This window comes from Numenius arquata, chromosome 18, assembly GCF_964106895.1.
Source record: "Numenius arquata chromosome 18, bNumArq3.hap1.1, whole genome shotgun sequence".
NCBI classification, from domain to species: Eukaryota; Metazoa; Chordata; class Aves; order Charadriiformes; family Scolopacidae; genus Numenius; species Numenius arquata.
The window spans coordinates 5616830-5637133 of record NC_133593.1 but is presented as its reverse complement, the minus strand read 5'-3'; the positions used below and the strand labels follow the sequence as shown (position 1 = coordinate 5637133).

At 60.2% G+C, this 20304-nt stretch overlaps 2 protein-coding genes across 2 annotated transcripts; one reads left to right on the top strand and one right to left on the bottom strand.

Moving 5' to 3' along the window:
• The first annotated feature begins 5169 nt into the window (after positions 1 to 5169).
• Positions 5170 to 11811, top strand: RASL10B (RAS like family 10 member B). The gene is made up of 3 exons (XM_074160709.1): positions 5170 to 5496; positions 8157 to 8281; positions 8705 to 11811. Exons 1-3 carry the CDS (start codon positions 5281 to 5283, stop codon positions 8973 to 8975), a joined length of 612 nt encoding a protein of 203 aa, XP_074016810.1. The 5' UTR covers positions 5170 to 5280; the 3' UTR covers positions 8976 to 11811.
• A 1042-nt stretch (positions 11812 to 12853) lies between these two features.
• GAS2L2 (growth arrest specific 2 like 2) lies at positions 12854 to 17065 on the bottom strand. The gene is made up of 6 exons (XM_074160884.1): positions 16708 to 17065; positions 15801 to 16039; positions 15587 to 15694; positions 14884 to 14980; positions 14246 to 14510; positions 12854 to 13601 (listed from the first exon to the last, which is right to left on the bottom strand). The coding sequence occupies exons 1-6, from the start codon at positions 17063 to 17065 to the stop codon at positions 12854 to 12856; spliced, it is 1815 nt and encodes a 604-aa protein (XP_074016985.1).
• Positions 17066 to 20304: the final 3239 nt, after the last annotated feature.

The window sequence follows — 20304 nt, the reverse complement described above, 5'->3', positions numbered from 1 at the left end:
TGGGTTAGAAGCTGGGGTATGTGTCTAGTGGCAACAGTGACAGGCTGGGTTGGGGTTACCAATGCTGCTGTTGTGTCCCTTCGTGCATCCCTGATCTGCCTGGGATGGGATGGGATGGTCATTCCCTGCTTTGGGTCTGCTCCTGCCATGGGGCTGAGCTTGGGGCGGCATTTGGCCCAGCAGGAGCAAAAGCTGCTGCAAGATGCTCAGGGCTCTGCCGTGTCAGGCACTGTCCCTTTCATATCCTGTGGCAAAGGGAAAGGTTTCTCCCTCCCTCCCTGTTCTGTCAGGGACTCCTTAGGGAGAAATCGGTCTTTCCTGCTGTTCTGGATTTGCAGGCACACTGGTGCCCCGTAAACGGGGACGCACCAACCCCAGGCCATGCTGTACCTTGCAAACTGGGTTTGCTTCATTAACGTCATTAGCCTCCGGTGCTGGGAGCTCGGGGGATGCAGCTGATGCTCCCCGGGCTGGGATCTGCCATGGGATGGATGGTCCCCATGGCCTTCCCTGTTCCCGGGGGAAGGGGAACCCGGGACCCAGTGGGCAAGGATCCCCTGACTTGCTCCTCGCTGCTCTGGCTGGAGATAGGGCCAGGCCCTGGTGTGCTGGGTGGGCTCCCCAAAATCCCTGCTGCTCCCACCAGCCTCGGACGCATCCTGCTCCACACCAGCGCGTGTGCTAAGGGGTGACATAGGGTCCACGAGCCCACGAAACAGCATGGAGAGAGGCATGGACTCACCCAAGGATTTTGGAGGCTGTGGCGGAGGCAGGGGCTGACCGCAGCCCCCCAAGCCATCATCTCTGCCTGTCCCCCACCGCTGCCCGCGTGCCAGACACGGGAGCTCTTTGACGGATGATTTTCGGTTTGTGTCAGTTGCCTGTCGCTGAGGCTGGGATAAGCCTCCCAGCCAGTGGGGACGTGCCAGGATCCAGCCCTGCTCCCCCCTCCCTCCCCCCCCGTATATTAAATTTCACAAATAAAACTGCAAGTGGAGAGCATCTCGGAGGGAACTGCTAAAAATAGCCCCGAGGCTGGAGCCTGAATTGTGCAGGCGAGTTCATGTGCAGCCTCGATCCCTGCCCTCTCCCAGAAAGGGCTTGGGGCTGCTTTATGGCCATGCCGGGAAGGGGAGCTCGGGGGGAGGGGGGGGCTGGGGAAGACAAGCAGCATCTAGGGCTGGTGATAATAACCCCCCCAGGGACACCTCAGTATTTCCCTGGCTGCGAGCACCAGGCAGCTCTGCAGGAAAATAAGCCCCAAGTCTCTGAAAACCTGGGTGTGATGCGAGACAGGGAAAAGGGGCTCTGCCTCCCCTTCCCCGGCGCTGATCTCAGCCCCAGCCTTGGTGCAGCAGCATGAGGCTGTCCCACGTTTTGCCAGCTGCCCTTGCCCCCCCCCTCCCAAGCCATGGAGCTTGTCTTTTTCCCCAGGAAAGATACAGTAATGTGTTTCCCTCCTCACCCTGGAGAGGAGCCCCTGGAGATGATGCTTTTCCCAGACAAAGGTGCCAACAAGGCTGGGGGCAGCCCGGCGGTGCTATGGCTGGTGTTTGGGCTCAGCAAAGCCTGTGTGATCACCACCAGCTCCACGGGGACACCTCGGTGCTCGCTGGTGTCACGGTGAACTGGAGCAGGGTTCGGGGTCTGCTTGGAGGAGCAGAGAGGCACAGGGAGCCCATCAGCAGCGTGTACGAGTCCCTGGACCACGGTCCCCAGAGGTGCGACCAGTATCTTCATCGCCGTCCAGCACACAGGTAAATGCTCGGTGTGGGGTGTCCCCAAACTGTGGATGCTGCAACAGAAACGTCCCCCCCCTTGGTAGGGCCTGGCAGCACCCCAGACTGAGAGCACCCCACTAGTGACAGCAGGCACGGAGAAGCCCCCAGCCCCTGCCAGCTGGACCAGGGGCTCGCACAGCAAAGGGATGAAGGCATGTGCCCAAGAGCAGACCGAGCAGCAGTGTCAGAGGAGGGAAAGGCTCCCTGGGAGGGGTCCTACCCTCCTCCCCCTAAGGGGTCTGGCCCCAGGGGGCTTCCACAGGGTGGGCATGAGGGCACAGATGCTGCTGGGTGCCGGGGAGGGAAGGGGTGAAGGTGTTGCACCCAGCACACTGCAGGGAGGATCTTTTCCCATCGGCACCTCCCCGGAGCCCCGGGAAAAGCCGGGGTCCCTCCTGGCTTCCTTTGACTCGGTCTGGGTATTCCCTGCCTCCTTTCTCAGGCGCTGCCTCCTTCCCTGCCTGGACACTGCCTGCATCCCTCCTCGGGCATCCCCTACATCCCTTCCCGGGTACCGCCTGCATCCCTCCCGGGCACCCCTGCATCCCCGCCTGGGCAGAGCCTCCTTCCTTCCCCGGGCACTGCCTGCATCTCTGCTCGGACACTGCCTGCATCCCTCCCGGGCATCCCCTGCATCCCCGCCTGGGCAGAGCCTCCTTCCCTCCCTGGGCACTGCCTGCATCATTCCCGGGCATCCCTGCCTGCATCCCTGCCTGAGCAGTGCCTGCCTCCCTCCCCAGGCACTGCCTGCCTCCCCGCCTGGGCATTCCCTGCATCCCTCCCCGGGCACTGCCTCCACCGCCACCCCCCCACCACCCCCCCACCACCCGCCCGGGGCGCTGCCTGCCTCCCTGCCTGAGCGCTGCCTGCCTGCCTCCATCCCCGGCCACCTCCTCTCCCCCTCCCCGTGTCCCGACCGGGCTTTGCGACCCAGAGCCGGCCACCGCCCGGCGCCCCCCGCCGCCGCCGCCCGGCCCCTCGGTAGCGCCGCGCCGGGCGGGGGCCGGGCCGGGCCGGGCCGGGGCTCTGCAGCGGGGCCGCCCGCCCCGCACCGGGCTCGCCGCATGGCTCCGCCGCCCGCCGGGGCGCCGCCGGCCCGGGCCGCCGCTGCAAGGTAGGGATCCCCCGCCGGGGAGCTGGGGAGGGAAACGGGGGGCAAAGTTGCCGCTGGGCAGGGCCAAGGCGGGGGGGGGGGGGGACACCGGGGTAGCGGTGCGAGGGTGGTCCCCAGTGAAAGTTCAGCGCCGGTGCTCCCCTCTCCCCGCTCGCCCCACTGGCCTGGGGGGGTGCGTGTGTCACCCCCAGCACCCCTCAACCTCCCCCAGCCTCAGCACCCCCCCCCGCGGGCCGGTGCCGGGGATGCTGCGCTTCCCGCCGCGGCGAGAGCATCCCCCCGGGAGGGTCGGGGCGGGCTGCGGGGTGCGGGCTGCGGGATGCTGCCGCGGGGATCAGGGCTTGCTCCTCCGGCTGCCCGCGGGGTGGCGAATGCGGGTGGCGGCGGGGTGGCCAAGGTCGCGGGGCATCCTTCCCGGGAGCAGCCTGCAAGCCTCTGCCCGGCCCTGCAACCCGCTGAGCTCGGCCTTGCGCTGAGCGCCTGGGCCCCCCCCGCCCCACCACCACCACCACCACCACCATCCCGGGCTGGTCCACACTCCGCCACCCCACCGTGGGGCCACCCTGGCTGCATCCCCACTCTGCGCCTCAGTTTCCCGCGGTGGCACGCTGGCGTGAGATGCTCGTGGGGCCGGGAGCCATCAGGTTGGCCTCTGATGCTTCAGGGTGCAAGCCCGCTTTCTCGGGCTCGTGCATGGTCCTTGTGTGCCGGCCTGGAGGGGGACTGGGTTTTTGGGGTGACACGGCAGGGCTCAGCCCGCTCCGCAGTTCAGGGGAGCCCCACGGGTGCTGGGTCTCTGGCTGTGTTGCTCCATCACCTTCCAGCCCCACAGAGGAGCTGGGGTTGTTTCTGCGAGGAAGAAGGGTTTGGGGGGACAGGGTTGTCCCTGCAGCAGAGTGGCCCCTGGGACTTGTGATGACAGTGCTTGCTGCTGGTGGAGAAAGGCCCAGGGAGGACTAGGTGTGGGGGCTCCTGCACCCCCCCGTTTCCCTGTGTGTGGGGCAGAAACGCTCCTGCTGCCGGGGCTGGGGCAAGCAGGTCCCCAGGGGTAGTCAGCACCCCAGGGGATGGTCCTGTGTCCCTCAGTCCTGGCCACAAGCCGGCCCTGCTGCCCTTGGGGCCAGATCAGGCCTTGCTGAAGGCCCCCAGCCCCAGTGTGAGGAGGATGAGGACGGTGTGAGCCATGGGCCAGCCTGGGAGACTGTGTGAAGCCCGGCCTCCACAGCATCCAGCAGCAGGGACCTCCAAGGCCGAGCTGTTCTTGGGGCAAATAACCCCCGTGAAAGCAGGCGGGACAGGGTGGTTTGAACTTGCCACTTTCCGCCAGCTCAGGGAGCACTACCCTGTGCTTTGGGGATGGTTTTCAGGGAAAACGGACCAGAGCATCACAAATTGGTAAAAGCATCTACACTTTGGGATAAAGCACAAGCCATTGCCTAGCAGTGGGAGTGAGCAGAAGTGGGACCCAGCCCATCGCCCTTGCTGTTTCCATCGCAGCTCCCAGTCAGGACCCCTCTGCCAGGGGGTGTTTGGGCTCCTTGGACTCGGCTCCCATATCCTTGTGCGTGGGTTATCACCCCGTGTCCCCCTGCACGCATGGCCCTGGCCTGGGGCCCCTCTGGCCTCACCACATGTGCCGGCAGCTTGTGGGCTCACCCCATCAGCTGGCTTGGAAATTAGCCTCCATCAAGTTAATTGCCAAACCGCTCAAAGCCTGAAATTAAACATTAAAGCTGTCGCTCACAGGCACAGAGCAACTCCCCACCCCCCCCCACCTCCCCCCACCCCCACCCCAGGAAAAGGCAATTCTGGCTGTCCAAGCGGAGGAAAGATGGATTTCCTGGCTTGGGGCAGCACCGGAATGGAGCAGCTGGTGACAGTCCCTGTCGGTGCTACGGAACAAGTCCCCAGCACAGCCTGGGACCCCGCTGCTGCCGGGGCCGGGCAAACCCAGAGCTGCAGACAGTCCCTTTCCTGGATGTTTCCTTGCTCTGGTACCCAAAGGGCTGAATGTGCCTGTGAGAACCTTCCTGGGATGAAGTTTGGTCAAATCCTAGGCTCTGCAGGGTAGAAGCCTCTCAGGGTCATCCCGGGGTCTCGCAGTGCTGAGGTCCCTGCTGGGGATGTCTGCCAGCCCTCTGGAATGCTCCCTGAGGACAAACATAACCTTTTTCCATGGGCTCCTGCTTGGAAAAATATTTCCTGAAGTAATAGTGGGGTCTGCCGGGGTGTCTCCAGGATCTGACCAGCTTCTCCTTGGCCTTGCAGTGACGGGCTGTCCCGGAGGGGAAATGCATCCTGAATGGGGCTGAGGCCCCCTGCGCGGGAATATGCAGCCTCGGCGCCGCGGGGGCAGCAGCAGGGCAGCGGCCGGCGTGCGACGGCATGGTGGCAACGTTCAAGATCGCCGTGCTGGGAGCCCAGGGCGTGGGCAAGAGCGCCATAGTCCGGCAGTTCCTCTACAACGAGTTCAGCGAGGTCTGCGTGCCCACCACAGCTCGCCGCGTCTACCTGCCCGCCGTCGTCATGAACGGCCACGTCCACGACCTGCAGATCATGGACTTTCCCCCCATCACCGCCTTCCCCGTCAACACCCTGCAGGTAGGGGTGCACCCAGCTTGGTGTGATGGGACCCCCACGTTGGAGGTCTCCAGTGACGGCGGTGGGGTTTCGCTGTATAACCCTGTGGGGTCCCGGTTCCCCCTCTTCTCAGGATGCTTCTCCTTCCACATCAGGGTTTGCTTGCTAAAAGCTGGTGTGAGAGATCACATCCTCATGGTACCGGCTGAGCAGGCCCAGGATAAAGTATCTTTTAAAGCTTTTTCACCTAAAATGATGGCAAACACGAGAGGGACGGTGTCCCACTTCGAGGACTAGGGTTCCAGTGACGCCCACAGATCTGTCCAGCTGGGTGGTGCATCCCAGAGCACTGGGATTTGGTTCCATCACTGTTAAAGCTGGGGCCAGAAAAGGGCTGGGGGACCGTAGCCAAAGCATTCGGGTGAAAAACAGGGGTTCCTGGAGAGACAGCCCCTGATGTCCGGGGCTGTCCAGGCGGAGTGGGGCTGCTCGTCCCCTCCCTGGGTGGCCATCACCTTCCCCAGCATCACCTGTGCTTGTCCCTGGGGTGCTGAGCCCACCGTATCCTCACCCTGCAGCACTCTCAGGTGCTTCCAAAACATCCCCAAAAGGCAGCGTGGGGTTGGAAAGTCTTGCCATCAGCACCGACTGCTTCAGGGGGGTTTAACGGGGAAAAAGAGGATTTTAAGCTTGTGCAGTGGCTCCATCCCAGGGGCACAAGTTGTGCCACCACCGCACAGGAGCCAGAGGTGCCCAGCCATGGCCACAGCCACATTGGAGGGGAATGTGTCCCATGGCAGCACCTCCCTGAGGCTGGGCTCTTACATTTTTAATCAATATAATTATATTGCTTCCATGTCCCACAGGGACAGGGTTATAGGGGCCTTGTAGCGCTCCGTGTGTCCCCTGGGCCGTCGGGCAGGAGGTGAAGTGAGCGCTCTGGGGGCGAGGAGGAGGTTTAAAAATTAATCAACGTGTGCAGAGAACGAAAGGTCAGTGCGAGAGGCAGCCCGAAATAGCAAAGGGTAATTTATTGACACGGCAGCTGACGCTAACATACTCGATTAACTCCCTGCCTCGCTGTGCTCAAGAAGAGGCGGCCGGTGGGAACAGATGGAGGTTTCCAGGGAAGAGAGGATGGCCAGAGGGATGGCTCCGAGGGGAAAGGAGAGTACTGTAGTGGGGGATACGGCTCTGTCCCCTGGGAAGCATCACTGGGCTCTGCTCCGTGCCTGGGAGCAGCATCCTTGCGGCGATGTCCTGGGGGAGCAGCAGGGGCTGGCAGCTCTATGATGTCCCACTCCCACATGGGGTCAGGTGGGATGCACAGCACGACCTTCCTCCAGACCCGAGCATCCCAGGAAACCTGCACCGTGTGGGGAAAACCATCCTGATGTCACGGTGCCACGGCAAGCTGCACCCCAGCGTGGTGAAATAGTGGCAATTAATTTATCTCCCGGCTGTACCAGGACTCAGAGTAACCTGAGATGCTGCTGCTTCATCCGCCTGCAGCTCTGACACCGAGGAGCAGCACATCATCCCCTCCCCTCCACGGACTGGCAAGGGGCTGTGTCATACCACTCACTCCCAGCTCCTTCCCTGTCTGCAAAGGAGACCAACCCGCACCCCAGAACTTTCCTTTTCCCAGTTTTCTTCCGTCCTAGGTGGTCTCCTTTTGCCTCATTCCACTGACAAACTCAGAAAGGGATGATTCATGGTACTGAAGAGGTTTGCTGGGGGAGAAGTGATGCCTTTCCTCCTTGGTGCATCTTTCTCCTCTCCAGTGGCACTCTGGGGGGTTTGTGGTGCTGCCTGCATGGGCTGCCATTCCCTGTGTCACTGCAGCCTCAGTACCACTGCTGGGCTGGGAGAGTGGCTGGAAGTGGGATGGATTTTCACTCCTACAGCATGGGGAAAAAAAAAAATCTTGGTATTCCTGGAATCCCAAAGCTTTTCTAACAACATCTATTTCTTACAGCTCCAAATTTTGGCTGTGGAGAGGCCACCCCTGACAGCTCCCTATCTCGCTCTCGCAGAACCCTCTCCCGAGCAGCTTCTCTCCCGTCCCCACGTCCCCTCCAAAGAGCTCTGCTGTCACCTTCCCCCTCTGCCCCATGGAGCTGCTGGTCCATCACCTCCAGCCCCATGGAACCAGGGCTGGGCTGAGTCCCGCTCAACCCTCAGCATCCTCCTCACCCACCCTGCCCGAAAACCAGGGTGCGTCACTAATTAACACATCTAATTAGTAGCTCTGGACGTTGAAGTTTTTACATCCAGGGCAGGGGGTTGCATTCAGCCCCGCTCCCGGCTCTCCCCCGGGCTGCTGTGTATTAGGCAGGCTGTAATCCTCCCTCAAGAGAGGAATTGGGCCTGACAAATCCCGTTATCTCTCCGCTGGATTAACAAGGGGGGATAAGAGATCTCTGGAGACTGGGGGGGAGGTGGCTGAAGGGCTGCAGGGGGTACTCACAGCAGTCGCAGGGATGGCTTGGGGCATCCCGGCTTGGGGCAGAGCAGAGGTGAGCTGGGTGCTGGGTGTCAGGGCTGGAGAGCCTGCAGCCCCCTTGCTACCCACTGGTGTAGCAGCATCCTCAGCGTGCCCGGCCCTGAAACAGTGCGGGGCATCCCCCGGGCACGGCGGGGGGGCTGAACCAGGATTGATCCCTCTCTGCACCTTGCAGGAGTGGGCGGACGTGTGTTGCAGGGGGCTCCGGAGCGTCCATGCCTACATCCTGGTCTATGACATCTGTTGCTTTGACAGCTTCGAGTACATCAAAACCATCCGCCAGCAGATCCTGGAAACGAGGTAGGGACCACTTTGCTGGCGGGCACATCCCGTGAGGCTCCCAGTGGGGTGGTACAGCTTGCCCCAGTGCCCCCCTGCTCTTCACATCAGAGATGAGATATTAGAGAATGGGGTAAAGCCCCTTTGCAGGGCTGGGAGCCCAAGAACAAAAGCAAAACTGGACTTGAGGGCAGGAGAAGGAGCAGGACCCCAGGCAGGTACCCCCTGTGGGCGAGGGCAGCCATCCCTGGGGAAGCAACTGGGGCTGGCACAGCGGGTGGCTGGCCACCAAGAGGGACAAGAGGACAGATCAAGAGGAGGTGCGTCCTTTTTGGCAAGTCAAAGCCAAGAGCCAGTTTGGGATAGGCTGGGGTCCATGGGCAGGTCCATCCATGCGCTGTGCCCTGTCCCGTTCTGTCCTCCCTCACTGCCCTTCCTTCCCAGGGTCATCGGCACTTCGGAGACACCCATCATCATTGTGGGCAACAAGCGGGACCTGCAGCGGGGCCGGGTGATCCCACGCTGGAACGTCTCCAACCTGGTGAAGAAGACGTGGAAGTGTGGCTACATCGAGTGCTCGGCCAAGTACAACTGGCACATCCTGCTGCTCTTCAGCGAGCTCCTGAAGAGCGTGGGCTGTGCCCGCTGCAAGCACGTCCACACCACCATCCGCTTCCAGGGCGCCCTGCGCAGGAACCGATGCACCATCATGTGAGCCCTCCCCTTGCCCTGACGGACCCCCCGGCTGTGCCCGTCCTTGGGGACCACGACTCCCTGGCGAGCGCCAGCATCATTGTTCTCTGTGGGGTGATGCTGCGGTAGGAGCTGTGCCAGAGGCACCTCGGGGTTTGCTTCCCCACCAGCGCTGGCACCCTGCGGTGACATCTGGGGACACTGCACCTTGGGCGGTGCTGGGCAGGGTGATGCGGTGGCCATCGGTGGGTCGGAATGGGTGTGTGGCTGGGCTACCTGGAGGTAGTGAGGGGTGAGGGAGGACCTTGGATAAACCCCTGAGCTCTCCCTGAGCCCCTGGTGCTCAGGGACAAAGTTGTCCCGGGGGGTGTTGTGTCTCCGCTGTGCCTGAAATACTGAGTGGCATCAGGGGGTGGAGGAGCCACCTTGGATGGTGCCCAGAGGTCCGCTGTTGGGTCCATCCTTGACAGCTCCCGCCCTGGCATTGCAGGGGTGATGCCTGCTGTTGCCTGCCATCACCTGCCCCTTGGAAGAAAATTGTCCAGCACCAGTGTCCTGATGTGACAGAGGTGGCTCCATCCTTGGGACACGGTGGAGCTGGGAGGCCCATTTTCCTCCTGGTGGAGCTGGGGTTTCTCCCCTTGGAGGGTAGAGCAGCTTCTGGAAAGAGACCAGGATACATGGGCTCTCTTTTGGCTCCATTGGGTCAGATTTCCAGGGAGAATTTCTGGATGAAAGTAAGAAAGGGGAAAAAAAAAAATTAAGATCCCATCCTGGCCCTTACAGCCCCCCAGGGTGCCGGGTGCTGCCTCCCCTGGGCTTTAAGTCCCCCTTCTGCCAAGGAAAGCTTCTCCTCCCCCACCAGCCTGTCCAACACCAAATAATCTGGAAACACTCCTTGCTGGGCAGGTCACTCCTCCGCTACCTCGCATCCTGGGCTCAGCGGGCGACCGGCTTTGCACAGCTCCCATCCAAACCCCCGATGTCCCCCAGACAGGCAGGTGGTGTCCCCTGTGCCATCGCACCCCGCCAGCAGTGCCACGAGACGGGTCCGACCCACGCCGGGCTTTCCCCCGCGATGCTCGCCCCCATCCACGTGAGCAGCCTCCGAAGCAATAGGGAACTGGAGTTGCATTTCCAGTTGCATTCCTTTTTTTTTTTTTTCCTCTTCTCTCTCTGCACATCCCTAATAGGGAAATGAGCCCCCCCAGTATATTTTTTTTTTATATTCTTTTTTGATCTTTCAGCTTGTTTGTACACCAGACTTGCAGCTCGCTTCCGTCTTGTACTGCAGAGCGGGTGGCAAAGCGCAGGCTGCATTGGCAAAGGGTGTTGGGGCAATGTGCTGGCGATGGGCACAGTCGAGAAGCCGAGGGGGTTGTGATTCCTCCTTCTTGGCTGCTCCCTGTGAGACACGGGGAAACACCACCCTCACCCCCCCGAGGCAGGATCTGAAGCCGGTCCATCCTCCGGCCAAACCATCTCAGTGATTTCTGGTGTAAGGAGGGGACGTGGGTGTTCAGCGCCGCTCTGGGCAGTAAAGCGAAGGGAGACCAGCCCCATCTCTTCCCCCACGGCCAGGTTTCCATCTGCCAGCAGCACCGCTGTGCTCCCGGTAACACTTTCTATTAAGCGCAGGTCCAGTTGAGCTCCGGCACGGTGCATTTCACCGCCCCATCCCTGCCGCCGGGGCCATGCACTGCCCGGCAGCCCCAACGCCGAGGGCCCGGGGAGGGTCACCCCACTCCTCCCTTCCCACCCTCAGCGGCCACTTCGGGAACCAAACCCCATTCCTCTTGCTCCCCCCTAAAAAGAAAAATGGAAAAAAAAAGAGAAAAGGCGCTGGGGGGACATGGGTCTGTCTCAGGTGGCTGTGAGACCCCCGAGTGGGGAAGGGCAGTGGCACTTGTCACCATCCCTTGTCTTCATGGCAAGCATACTGGGCTTTGCCACCAGCCCCCCCCGACCTCATGTCATCAGGATTTATTAACACGTGTAAGTCCACGTTATCGGTCTCTGGCTAGCTTTATCCCTCCAAATTGTTTGAGAAGGAAACTCCTTGGTAAATGCTAATAATAAAGCATTTATAAAGTGCTCCAACGTACACATATCAACGACTAAGCCAATACATTGTTTGTTATAACCCTGTAGCCTGCAGTTTATAGCACAATTAGTTACAGGTTTTTATAGCATCTATTTAGTATTTTGAAAAAAAAAAACAAACAACAAAGGTTATAAATATAATTGTTATATTCTATTGTACTTTATAGACAGAGAAAGTTATATTAGTAATAATAACTCTCACTGCTTCGACAGCATTTCCCAGCTCCCAAGAAAATGAGGGCTACAAAGAGCTCCTTTCCCCAGAGCCCAGGAGGGGGTAGGTGGTGCCGGGCAGGGAAAGTGGGGCAGGGATGTCCGGAGTGTGGCCGGGATGGTGGGATCAGGCAGCCAGGAGCACAGCTGCAGCTGCATCCGACCCACTCCTTGCTCCTGCCCACACCCTTAGTACAAAGTGTTACCGCTCGCCCAAAGCCGTCTTGGTCCTGCTAAAAACACCCTGCTCCTCAGCCTGGGAGAGGCTCAGGATGTCCCCACCGCTGTCCCCAGGGCAGTGCCGGGTTTCTGCCCCCGTGCGTGTGGTGCCACAGGAGGTGATGCCTGGGTTTGGTCCAGCCCCGGCAAGGATGCTTCCCTCTCCTCCTCCTCCTCCTCCTCCTGCCCCGGTGAGCGTCCTGGTTGCCTGGACTTGGCTTTCTTTTCCCCACTGGACTTCTTGTCGGAGATTCCTGAGGTGTCTACACCGCCTGTAACGCCCTGCACCCCCTTCTTTGAAATCCAATTAAAAATCAGGTCTGTCCCTCCTTGTTCTGTACCCGCCTTGCTGCTCTTTGCCCGTGGTGCCGGATTGCTCGTCACCCCGCTGCCGCTCTCGCAGCCCTTCAGTGGTTCGGGAAAGGGGGAAATTTGTTTCTCCCTTGCAAAAGGAGTATTTTTTTAAGTAGGTTTTACATCCATGGGGCCCCAGCACTCCTCTTTGCAGGAATGTGGATCCGGCTTCATCCTCTCTTGGACGATGGGGCTCCTCTGGCCCTCCTGGGGCTCTCGGGGGGACGTTTGCTGTGCACACAGGCAGCAGAGCGGCAGCACGAATTCCCTTCACCAGCCGTGACCCCACCACCAGGATTATCCTCTCCCCCCTCCCCACCCACGCAGAAATGATGCCAAAACAGAAGAGCTTTGGTACATCTCTATTGCACAAACAATATTGCTGGGTCCGTGGCTGCAGGCTCGGGAGGGCAGCAGTGGCTGTAAGAAGCCTTGGTGACAGCCGTCACCCTGACCAACACCACCAATGTGACCACCCACCCCCCCGGGTCTCCTACCTTCACCCATAAGGAAGCCTGCAGGGCTCAGCAGGGGTCATCTCCTGTGACGCCCCCCGACCTGAGTGAATCAAACGCTCGTTAAGCTCTTGGTGCTGTAAGACATGAGGATCATTAGTCCCGTTGTACAGATGGGGAAGACTGAGGTACCAGGTGGTTTGCACGCTTGGATGCCAGGTGTGGGGTGTCCCCGCTTTAGGGGGACACTGTAGGGGCTGGTTACACCCCTCTTCCCTGCAGAAGGTGCCCCATTCTCTCGATTTGGGGCTGGATTTTTCCACCCAAAGCAGCACAAAAGCACCTGTTTTGGAGAAGAATTATCAGTCCAAAAAATCCAACCCACTAGGAAGGGGATGTGTGTGTGTGCAGCTCTGAAGAGCAATGAGGGACGCCCAGAATCACTCGGGAGCAAATCCAGCACGCTGCCCGTGGGCACCAAAGCTCCAGCTTCAGCATCGCTCCCACCTTTGGACGAACGAGGGATCTGTCTCCTACAAAACCTGGGGGGGGGGGTTCAGACCCATGCCTCCTCGTCATCCTCGGTCAGCCAGGCGCTGCTGTTGGCTGGCAAGGGCTTGGCCCCAGGGTGCGTGCCACCAGGCTGGGGCTGCCGGGGGGGTGCTGGGGAGTGATGCTGGCCCCGGGGGGCAAGCAGGCGGTGCCCCAGCGGGGTGGGGATACGTGAGGGGCGCTTGCCTGGCCAGTGGTCCCGCCGGGGACGCACCTTGGGCCGGAGCTTCAGCTTGTAGATGGAAGGCACGCGTTCGGGTTTCTTCAGGCACCGCCGGGGCTTGGGGACATTGCTGGCCCTGGGTCCCTGAGGGGTCTGGCCCCCCACTCCCAGCCCCTCAGCCTGCCCCCTGGCTGGGAGGGCAGTGGGCTGCGAAGTGTCTCGTGGGGGTGTTTTGGGGACCCAACATCCCAGCCCCACGGGGCGCAGGGGGTGCCGCCCACGGGAGAGCTCCTCCACCACCTTGTCATAGCCGGGGGGCTGTGTGTGGTCCCAGCACTCCTGGAGACCCTCACAGCCCCCGCCAGGGTCACAGGCTTCCTCTGGCTTGTCTGCTGGCATGCTGGGCCCCTCAGCATCCCTACACTGTGGGCTAGTAGCTGGGTGGCACTGCTGGGTCACCTGGGGACCCCTCCCAGCAGCACAGCCCTTGCACCCATTTGCAAAATGAGCTGAAGGGGTGGGGGGCCGGCAGACGGCCGGGCTGGCTTTGGTGGGGGGTTTAACACTGCTGTCCTGTTTTGGAGTCTGGCTGGAGGAATTTTGGGGTGACAGAGGTTGACCCCGGCCAAGGGCTCCTTGGCTCCCTTCCCTTGAGCTTTTCCGGCTCTGTGACTCTCCCCGGGCATTCTGGTGCAGGGAGGGGGCACAGACCTTGATGGGGCTGGGGGCATGGGATGCCATCACGGCGGGGACCCCCCTTTCCTGCGCCCTGGCAGCTGCCACGGACAATTTGCTTCCTTGCCGGGTGTTTTTTGGAGGTGCTGGTGCCTGCTGGGTGCTGGGTGCCGTGGGCCTGCCCCGTGCTGGTGCCGTGGGGGTTTTCCCTGGGGTGTTCACATGCAGTGCCTTGGGGACCCCCATGCTGTCCCGTGTGCCGGGGGCCAGCCGGGAAGGGGTGGGTGCCCGGCGTGTCACCCCACAAGCGTGGCCAGGGGAGCTGGGTCGAGCAGGTGACCTGGATGGTGGTGGCTGCATCCCTGAAGGGGTGGCTGGTGGCTCCCGTGTCCTGCAAGGAGAGAGAGCAGAGAGGGGCCAGGGACCCACCGTGTCCCCCCTTCCATCCAGCCTGGGCAGCTGGGCAGCTCCAGAAGGGAGGGAAAAAATCCAGGAATGGGAGAAAAACTGCTCTGAAACCAGGCAGTTTGGGGCACAAAGCATCTCTGCCCCGCTTACCTGCCCGAAGGGACCCTCCGGGGCTGTGCTGGCTCCTGGTGAGGGCTGGTACCCGGTGGGCGACCCGAGCCCTCTGACAAGACGGTGGCAGGGGACCGGGGGACACGGGACCCCCAGGTGACGGGGGGCAGGGGGCTCTGTGAGCGGCTGACCAGCAGCGCGGGCTGGGGCTGGCCACGGGTGGCTGCCTTTGAGGCTGGGCAGAGCTGGACCTCGTGCTGCACTTGCTGCTGGGGGCTCCTGGTTTTCAAGGCTTGTTTGTGAGCTGCGGGGAAAAGTGTGTGTGGGGGTCAGCACCCCTATCCATTGCACCCACCCCCCCAGTGCAGCCCACCCAACCATCGCTCACCATCCAGACCCCCAGGGATGCTGGTGCACACCTGCAGTCCCTGCAAAGAAGCCTTTGGGGTCCAGCTCCATCCAAAAGTCTGCCATGACCTCTAGTGGCCACCAAAGCCAACGAGAGTCCCCAAAACCAGACATTCCCCAGCAAAGCAATGAGACATCGCAGTAACGAGGCTTCCCTCTCCTGCAAACGGTCCCAGAAGTAGCGAGACCCAGGACAGACAAACCCCCAGCCTACCCCCCCCCCCCAGCTATGGGGCAGAGCCACAGGGTTTGGGGACGCAGGGACTCACAGAGCGAGGTGCAGCGACACGGGTCATGCTTGTCCAGGTAGTGCTCCAGCGTGTCCCAGCCGCCCCCGACCCGCACCATGACGTGCTCCCGCAGGATCTGCATGGGATGCCACATGCCATGAGGTCCAGAGAGATGCATGCAATACATTCATGGGACACACACCCCCCCCCCTCCCCCCCTCCCCCCCTTCCATTTTAGGCAGCCTGGGGTGTAGCACGCTCAGCCAGGCTTTGTCTTCTGGTGCTCAAGAGCCATGGGCTTGCCCTAAGTGCCACCAGGTCTCCCACAGGACAGCTTCATCTCCAGATCAGCCCCACCAAGGCAGGGAGGGCCCCAGCTCCTGCTTCCATCCCAACATGTCTCATCACCTCAAGGATGGTGGGGAGCCTTTTGGGAAAAGTCCTCTCCACCATCATGTGCTGAGCCCTTTGGGAAGGCCAGGCTTAGGGAGGGACCCAGACAGGGAGAGAGCATCCCAGTGCTGGGTGACACCTGTCTCCCTTGGTGTGGGACAGCAGGTTTTGTCCTGTACACTTGGGTGGTTACATCCATGCAAACCTGTACCACAGGGCCAACCTTCCCTGCTTTGGGCAGGTCAAAAACCCCACATTGGCCCCATTTTGGGGACAGATTATGGAAAAGACTTTGTGGGAGCAAAGCAGGGTGCCTGTGCCCCAAAAGCACAGGGTGAAGCGGACTCACACGGACAAAGATGAGGGTGTCGGAGTCACCCACACGGTATTTCCCTTCGGATATCTTGATCATTGGGAACTGGACGGGGCAGGTACAGCGGCTGACCAGGTGCTGGACCTGTGGGCAGCAGGAATGGGTCCTCACAAGAGCTCCTGGGAAAGGTCCTGGGGTGGCCATGCCCGTCTTCATACCCATCCCCATCCCGCTCCATGCCCATCCATACCATCTGGTCGAGGTTGTGGAGGTCCCGTGGTTTCCTGGGGATCTGGGGCAGGGGAGTGTCTGTGGGAGGCAGGTCCAGCTCCTGGCGGAGCTCCTCCTCGATCTCCTCCTCCATCTGCACGAGGGTTGGGGCGCACATGCCAAAGCGGGCGGTGCGGCGTGCCAGCTCCAGCAGGCACAGCACAAAGTTCTTCTCGTTCTTCCTCAGCACCAGGTCCTCTGTCTCGAACATCAGGACATCTAGGGCAGGGCAAGGGTGGACTCAGACAGGGCAGGTATGTGGGGACAGGGACAAAAGGGACCAGGGGGCACTGGGGGAATCAAAACCCACTGGAAGGGATGTTATTCCCTGGAGCCATCCCACTAGGAATACGGCTGGTTCCAACAAAGGTTGGGATAAATTCACAGAGGAAGAGCCTTCCCCTTGGGCATCTACAAGGAAAGGCTGTTTCGTGGCATCCCAAATCACAAACCCCAGCGGTTGGGTGCACTGAGGACGTGTCACTCCATACCCATGCCCTTCCTGGGCATCCTCTGGTGGTGGGGGGTCAGGGTGACAGACTCTTTTCTCAGAGCCAGGACCGCTCCTGATGTCCTTACAGCCGGGATCATGCTGTACCGGGATCAGGGCCATGCTGCAGCACATGCCCTTTCCATTTCCACCCCCCCAGCGCATATTTGCACCCAAGCAAACACGCCTGCAGGGTGCCAGCACCCTGCAAAGCTGCTGCCGAGCCCGGAGGAACTTGTACAAGAAATGCCAGCTCAGGGACATATGTGCATGGTGCTGCCCGATGCCGGGGTGGCACTGGCTTTGGGGGACATGGGAAAACACTGGGGTGATGCCAGGAGCAGCTGGAGGGGAATTGCACACAGGGACATGGGACAGCTGGAGCCTGGCATCTTACCTTTAATATCCATCTCCTTCCTGCACCACTGGATGAAGTTGGAGACATTGTCCCTGGCCTGGAAGGTGCCTGGCTGTGCCGTGGGGTTGCAGGTGACGCCAGCGGTGGGCAGGTGGAGGTGGTGGGCCACGCTGGGGCAGGCACGGGCAAACTCCCCGGCTACATGGGTGACGTTGTTGGCGTGGGAACAGAGCACGGCCCCCGTCTCCAGCACCTCCAAGAAGGTGCCCACCTCGATGTCCAGGTCGTACAGCTCCTTCAACCACTCGGCCAAGTCCTCCTTCATGGCGTAGAGGTACTGCTCGCTGGACCGGTAGGGACGGATGCTCCGCACCGCAGCGCCCGGTGTCCCCCACATTTTGCCATAAGACTAGGGGGGAGACCAAGGGAAAGCAGTGATGGGGACAAGGGTGATGGGGACATGGGGAGCTGCCCTGGGCCATGTCCCCAGCTGATCTCCCCAGCAGCCACACTCACCCGGTGCCACTTGCTCTCTGTCACTGACGCTGTCCTCCTGGGAGCCCTTCTCGAGGTCCAAGGGCTGTAATGCAGCTTGGGGAAAGGAAATGACCCTCCTGGGCAGTGGGTGTTTTGTTTCCTTCCCAAGTGCTGTTCCCTTCTCCTTGGTGACAAGGGACCGGCTGCAAACACTCCCCATTAACCCTTCAGCGCCTTCTCCTCTGCACGCAGCCCTGCTCCTTCTTCCCCAGACTCCCTAGGGGTGGATTTTCTCTCCCAAGATCCCTGGCTCTGGGTCAGGAGGGGGTTAGGAAGGAGTTCTTTGGCATCCTAAGTAACTCACAGCCCCAAAAGAGGGGGGATTTGTCTCCTCTCTGCCATCCCTGCACCCATCTCCACCGCAGGTGGGGTCACCTGGGGGCCCTACAAGGTGCACGTTCAGGGCCTGGTACCCCTGAATTGATGCCCCAGAGAGAGCCACTTTTTTGCACCCATTTTACAGGCTCAGACACTCGGCTGAGATGCCACCGTGTGCCATTGCAAGCCCAAACATGCTGGGAGCCCCCTTCACTTGAGGGCTTGTTCCCCCCCTTACTGGGAGCTGGGAAGCCCTGCGATGTGCACTGTGTCAGGGCTCAGCCCAAGCTCCAAGGAAATGCAGGAGCTGCACCTGCAAATCTCAGAACAAATCCATCAATCCTCTCCCCAAACCTCTTTCTGAAAAAAAATAAAATAAGGATGCGGGGGTTTATTTGTACGCTCACCTGTGGGGTTTTTTTCTGCACTTTGCTCCCTTGCAAACTTCTTACCAAATTGGCCACAACAGTGAGGTCTTCGGAAAAAGCCAAGCTCCTCCATGGATGGTGTGACTCCAGGAGCTGGGGCTTTAAGAAAATAACTACCCGGGTGAGTGGGCACTGCTGGGAATGCTGGAGACTCCCTCCCTAACCCAGGGCTCACAGAGCTGCCCCAGCACCCAGGTGCTTCTACAAAAACCAAATCTACCAGGGACGTGCCCACACCATGGGACTGAAACGGAGCCTCTCCTGGGCCTGGGGGGCTTCTTGCTGTGTCAGAAAACCTGTCCTCTCTCTGAAGCCAACTGCTGATGTTCACTGTAGATCACGGTCCAGCCGGTGTCATTTTGGGGGAGGAAATGCAAGAATGCCAGCTATTCCCCTGGGCTGGGGAATGCGTGGCCGGCTGGCTGGAGGAGTCTGCGCCTGGCATGCTCTGCCAGGGAGCCCAGTGGGAGAAAGAGATCCTTGTGACGCAGGATTTTTAGCCACGGCACCCAGTGGGGCCCATCGCATGGCTCAGAGTGTGAGTCCACCTCCCCCAGGTCCCCCCACGCTTGTGGGGTGCAGGCGATACAGCACAGTCACCCATCTCTGCCAGCAATGCTGCACTCAGTCCTGGCAGCATCACTCATGAGCCCACACAGCCCCAGGAAACACACCATGACAAACAAGGGAGGAAAAGGAAAACACAAAAATGGGAGAGGATTCAAGATTGTCCCACCCTCAGCCTCCAGAAGGGATGCCCAGCTCTCTCCTAAGGGGAAACAAAAGGGGATAACAACCTGCTGCTTCTTTGCAGAGTTGAACCCCTGAGGTACAGCTAGACCCTTAAATCTTCTCATCTCCAAAAAGCAGTACGTGAACCAGCCGTCACACTGCTCTTCTGACCCTCCTCAGTGCCCAGGGCAGACGCCTTGACAGCGAGACCTTGTCCAGCACCAGCCTTTCCCATCAGTCTCCCCATCAACCCTGTCAATCCCCCTCCATCACCTCCAGCTACCTCCCCATCCTGCTGCAGATCCCATGGCTGGTGCCAGCTGAGAGACGCAGCTTTGGGTGGGAGATGTGAGCGGGGATGGAGGCAGGACCAACTCTGCAAACATGGTGACACCAGTGGGTCCTTCTCCCTGCAAGGCAAAACGCTGCCCGCCCAGTGGACAGCACAGGCAGGATGCCCCGACGTGTCACGGCATGAAGCAAAGCAAAATGGAGCAGCAGGGAAGGTTCCAGGGTGTTCTCCATCCTGTGGGAGGCAAGGACCTGCCTTCAGTGCACCACGATGGGCTGGGGTGAAGGACCTGGAGGGTCCCATCAGCATGAATTCATCCTTCGTGCTGGAAGAAAAACCTATTAACACATCCCAAGGTGAGGAGACCACCACAATAATTTGGGATGAAGCAGAAAAAGAGAGTTTCCATGTTTTTGTCATTGTCAGCATCATGCGCTTCATACGGTGGGATCCACCCCCCACCCCTCCCACCCCCATTTGATCCAGCAAGCACAAAACCTGAGGCCAAATTCAGCAATACCCACGCCAATCCCAAACAAACACGTGCACCTTAATTACAGCCCTTTCAGGAAACACGAGACTGGCTTTAAAAAAAAATAAAATAATACAAAAATGTGACATGGAAACAAGCAGAAATCCCAACATCGCATATCCAGAAGTTTGTTTTATTTGCCACCACGTCTCCAAGCCCTTGGGACTCCCTGGAAGCAACGTCGCCTTATTATCATTCAATTCAAAATAAAAATGGCGTGGCCCTGTCTCTTTGGTAACATCGCAAAGCCCCTGAGATTTTAAGCCACCAGCAGATGAAGTCCCCACGTCCGTGTCTGCGCAGGAAGGGCTCACACGCAAATATCACGGAAAATGGAGAGAACTGCTCTTGTTGGTGCTTGGCACAGCACCTTGGCATGGCAGGACCGGCCATAGCCTGGTGCCAAAGCCACTGACCCAAAGCAGGGCACCCAGCGCTGGGATCCGAGTCCTGGGGGAACCATCAGCAAAGCGGCACCCCACGCACGTACAACCCCAGCATGGTGAAAATCCCCCAAATCTCTCAAATCCAAGGACATTTTAAGAAAGCTGAGGCCTGTTTTGGTCAGCACCGAGGGCTGGCATTTGCTGCCACCGCACTGAAGCCTCGGAGCCCTGACGCTCCCCCACCGGCTGTGGGAGACGATAGCCCTTTGCAGACGTGACCGGCGACTCAGTGCACGGGAGCCAGCGGCGTTTCGAGGTGGGGAGCCTGCTTCGGGAAAGGAATGAGGAATATGCAGCCGAGCTGTCCTTGTGAGCCTGCATGCATGAACATGTCCATCTGTCCTGCTCGCC

What these genes read in the sequence shown, in the direction of transcription:
- RASL10B (XM_074160709.1), top strand. Translation starts at nt 5,281, where the DNA reads ATGGTGGCAACGTTCAAGATCGCCGTGCTGGGAGCCCAGGGCGTGGGC. An exon ending in TCCCCGTCAACACCCTGCAG is followed by an intron (nt 5,497 to 8,156) that starts GTAGGGGTGCAC and finishes TGCACCTTGCAG; the next exon opens with GAGTGGGCGGACGTGTGTTG. An exon ending in CAGCAGATCCTGGAAACGAG is followed by an intron (nt 8,282 to 8,704) that starts GTAGGGACCACT and finishes CTTCCTTCCCAG; the next exon opens with GGTCATCGGCACTTCGGAGA.
- GAS2L2 (XM_074160884.1), bottom strand. Translation starts at nt 17,065, where the DNA reads ATGTGGGGGACACCGGGCGCTGCGGTGCGGAGCATCCGTCCCTACCGG. An exon ending in GAAGGAGATGGATATTAAAG is followed by an intron (nt 16,040 to 16,707) that starts GTAAGATGCCAG and finishes GCCCTGCCCTAG; the next exon opens with ATGTCCTGATGTTCGAGACA. An exon ending in ACACCCTCATCTTTGTCCGT is followed by an intron (nt 14,981 to 15,586) that starts GTGAGTCCGCTT and finishes CATCCCATGCAG; the next exon opens with ATCCTGCGGGAGCACGTCAT.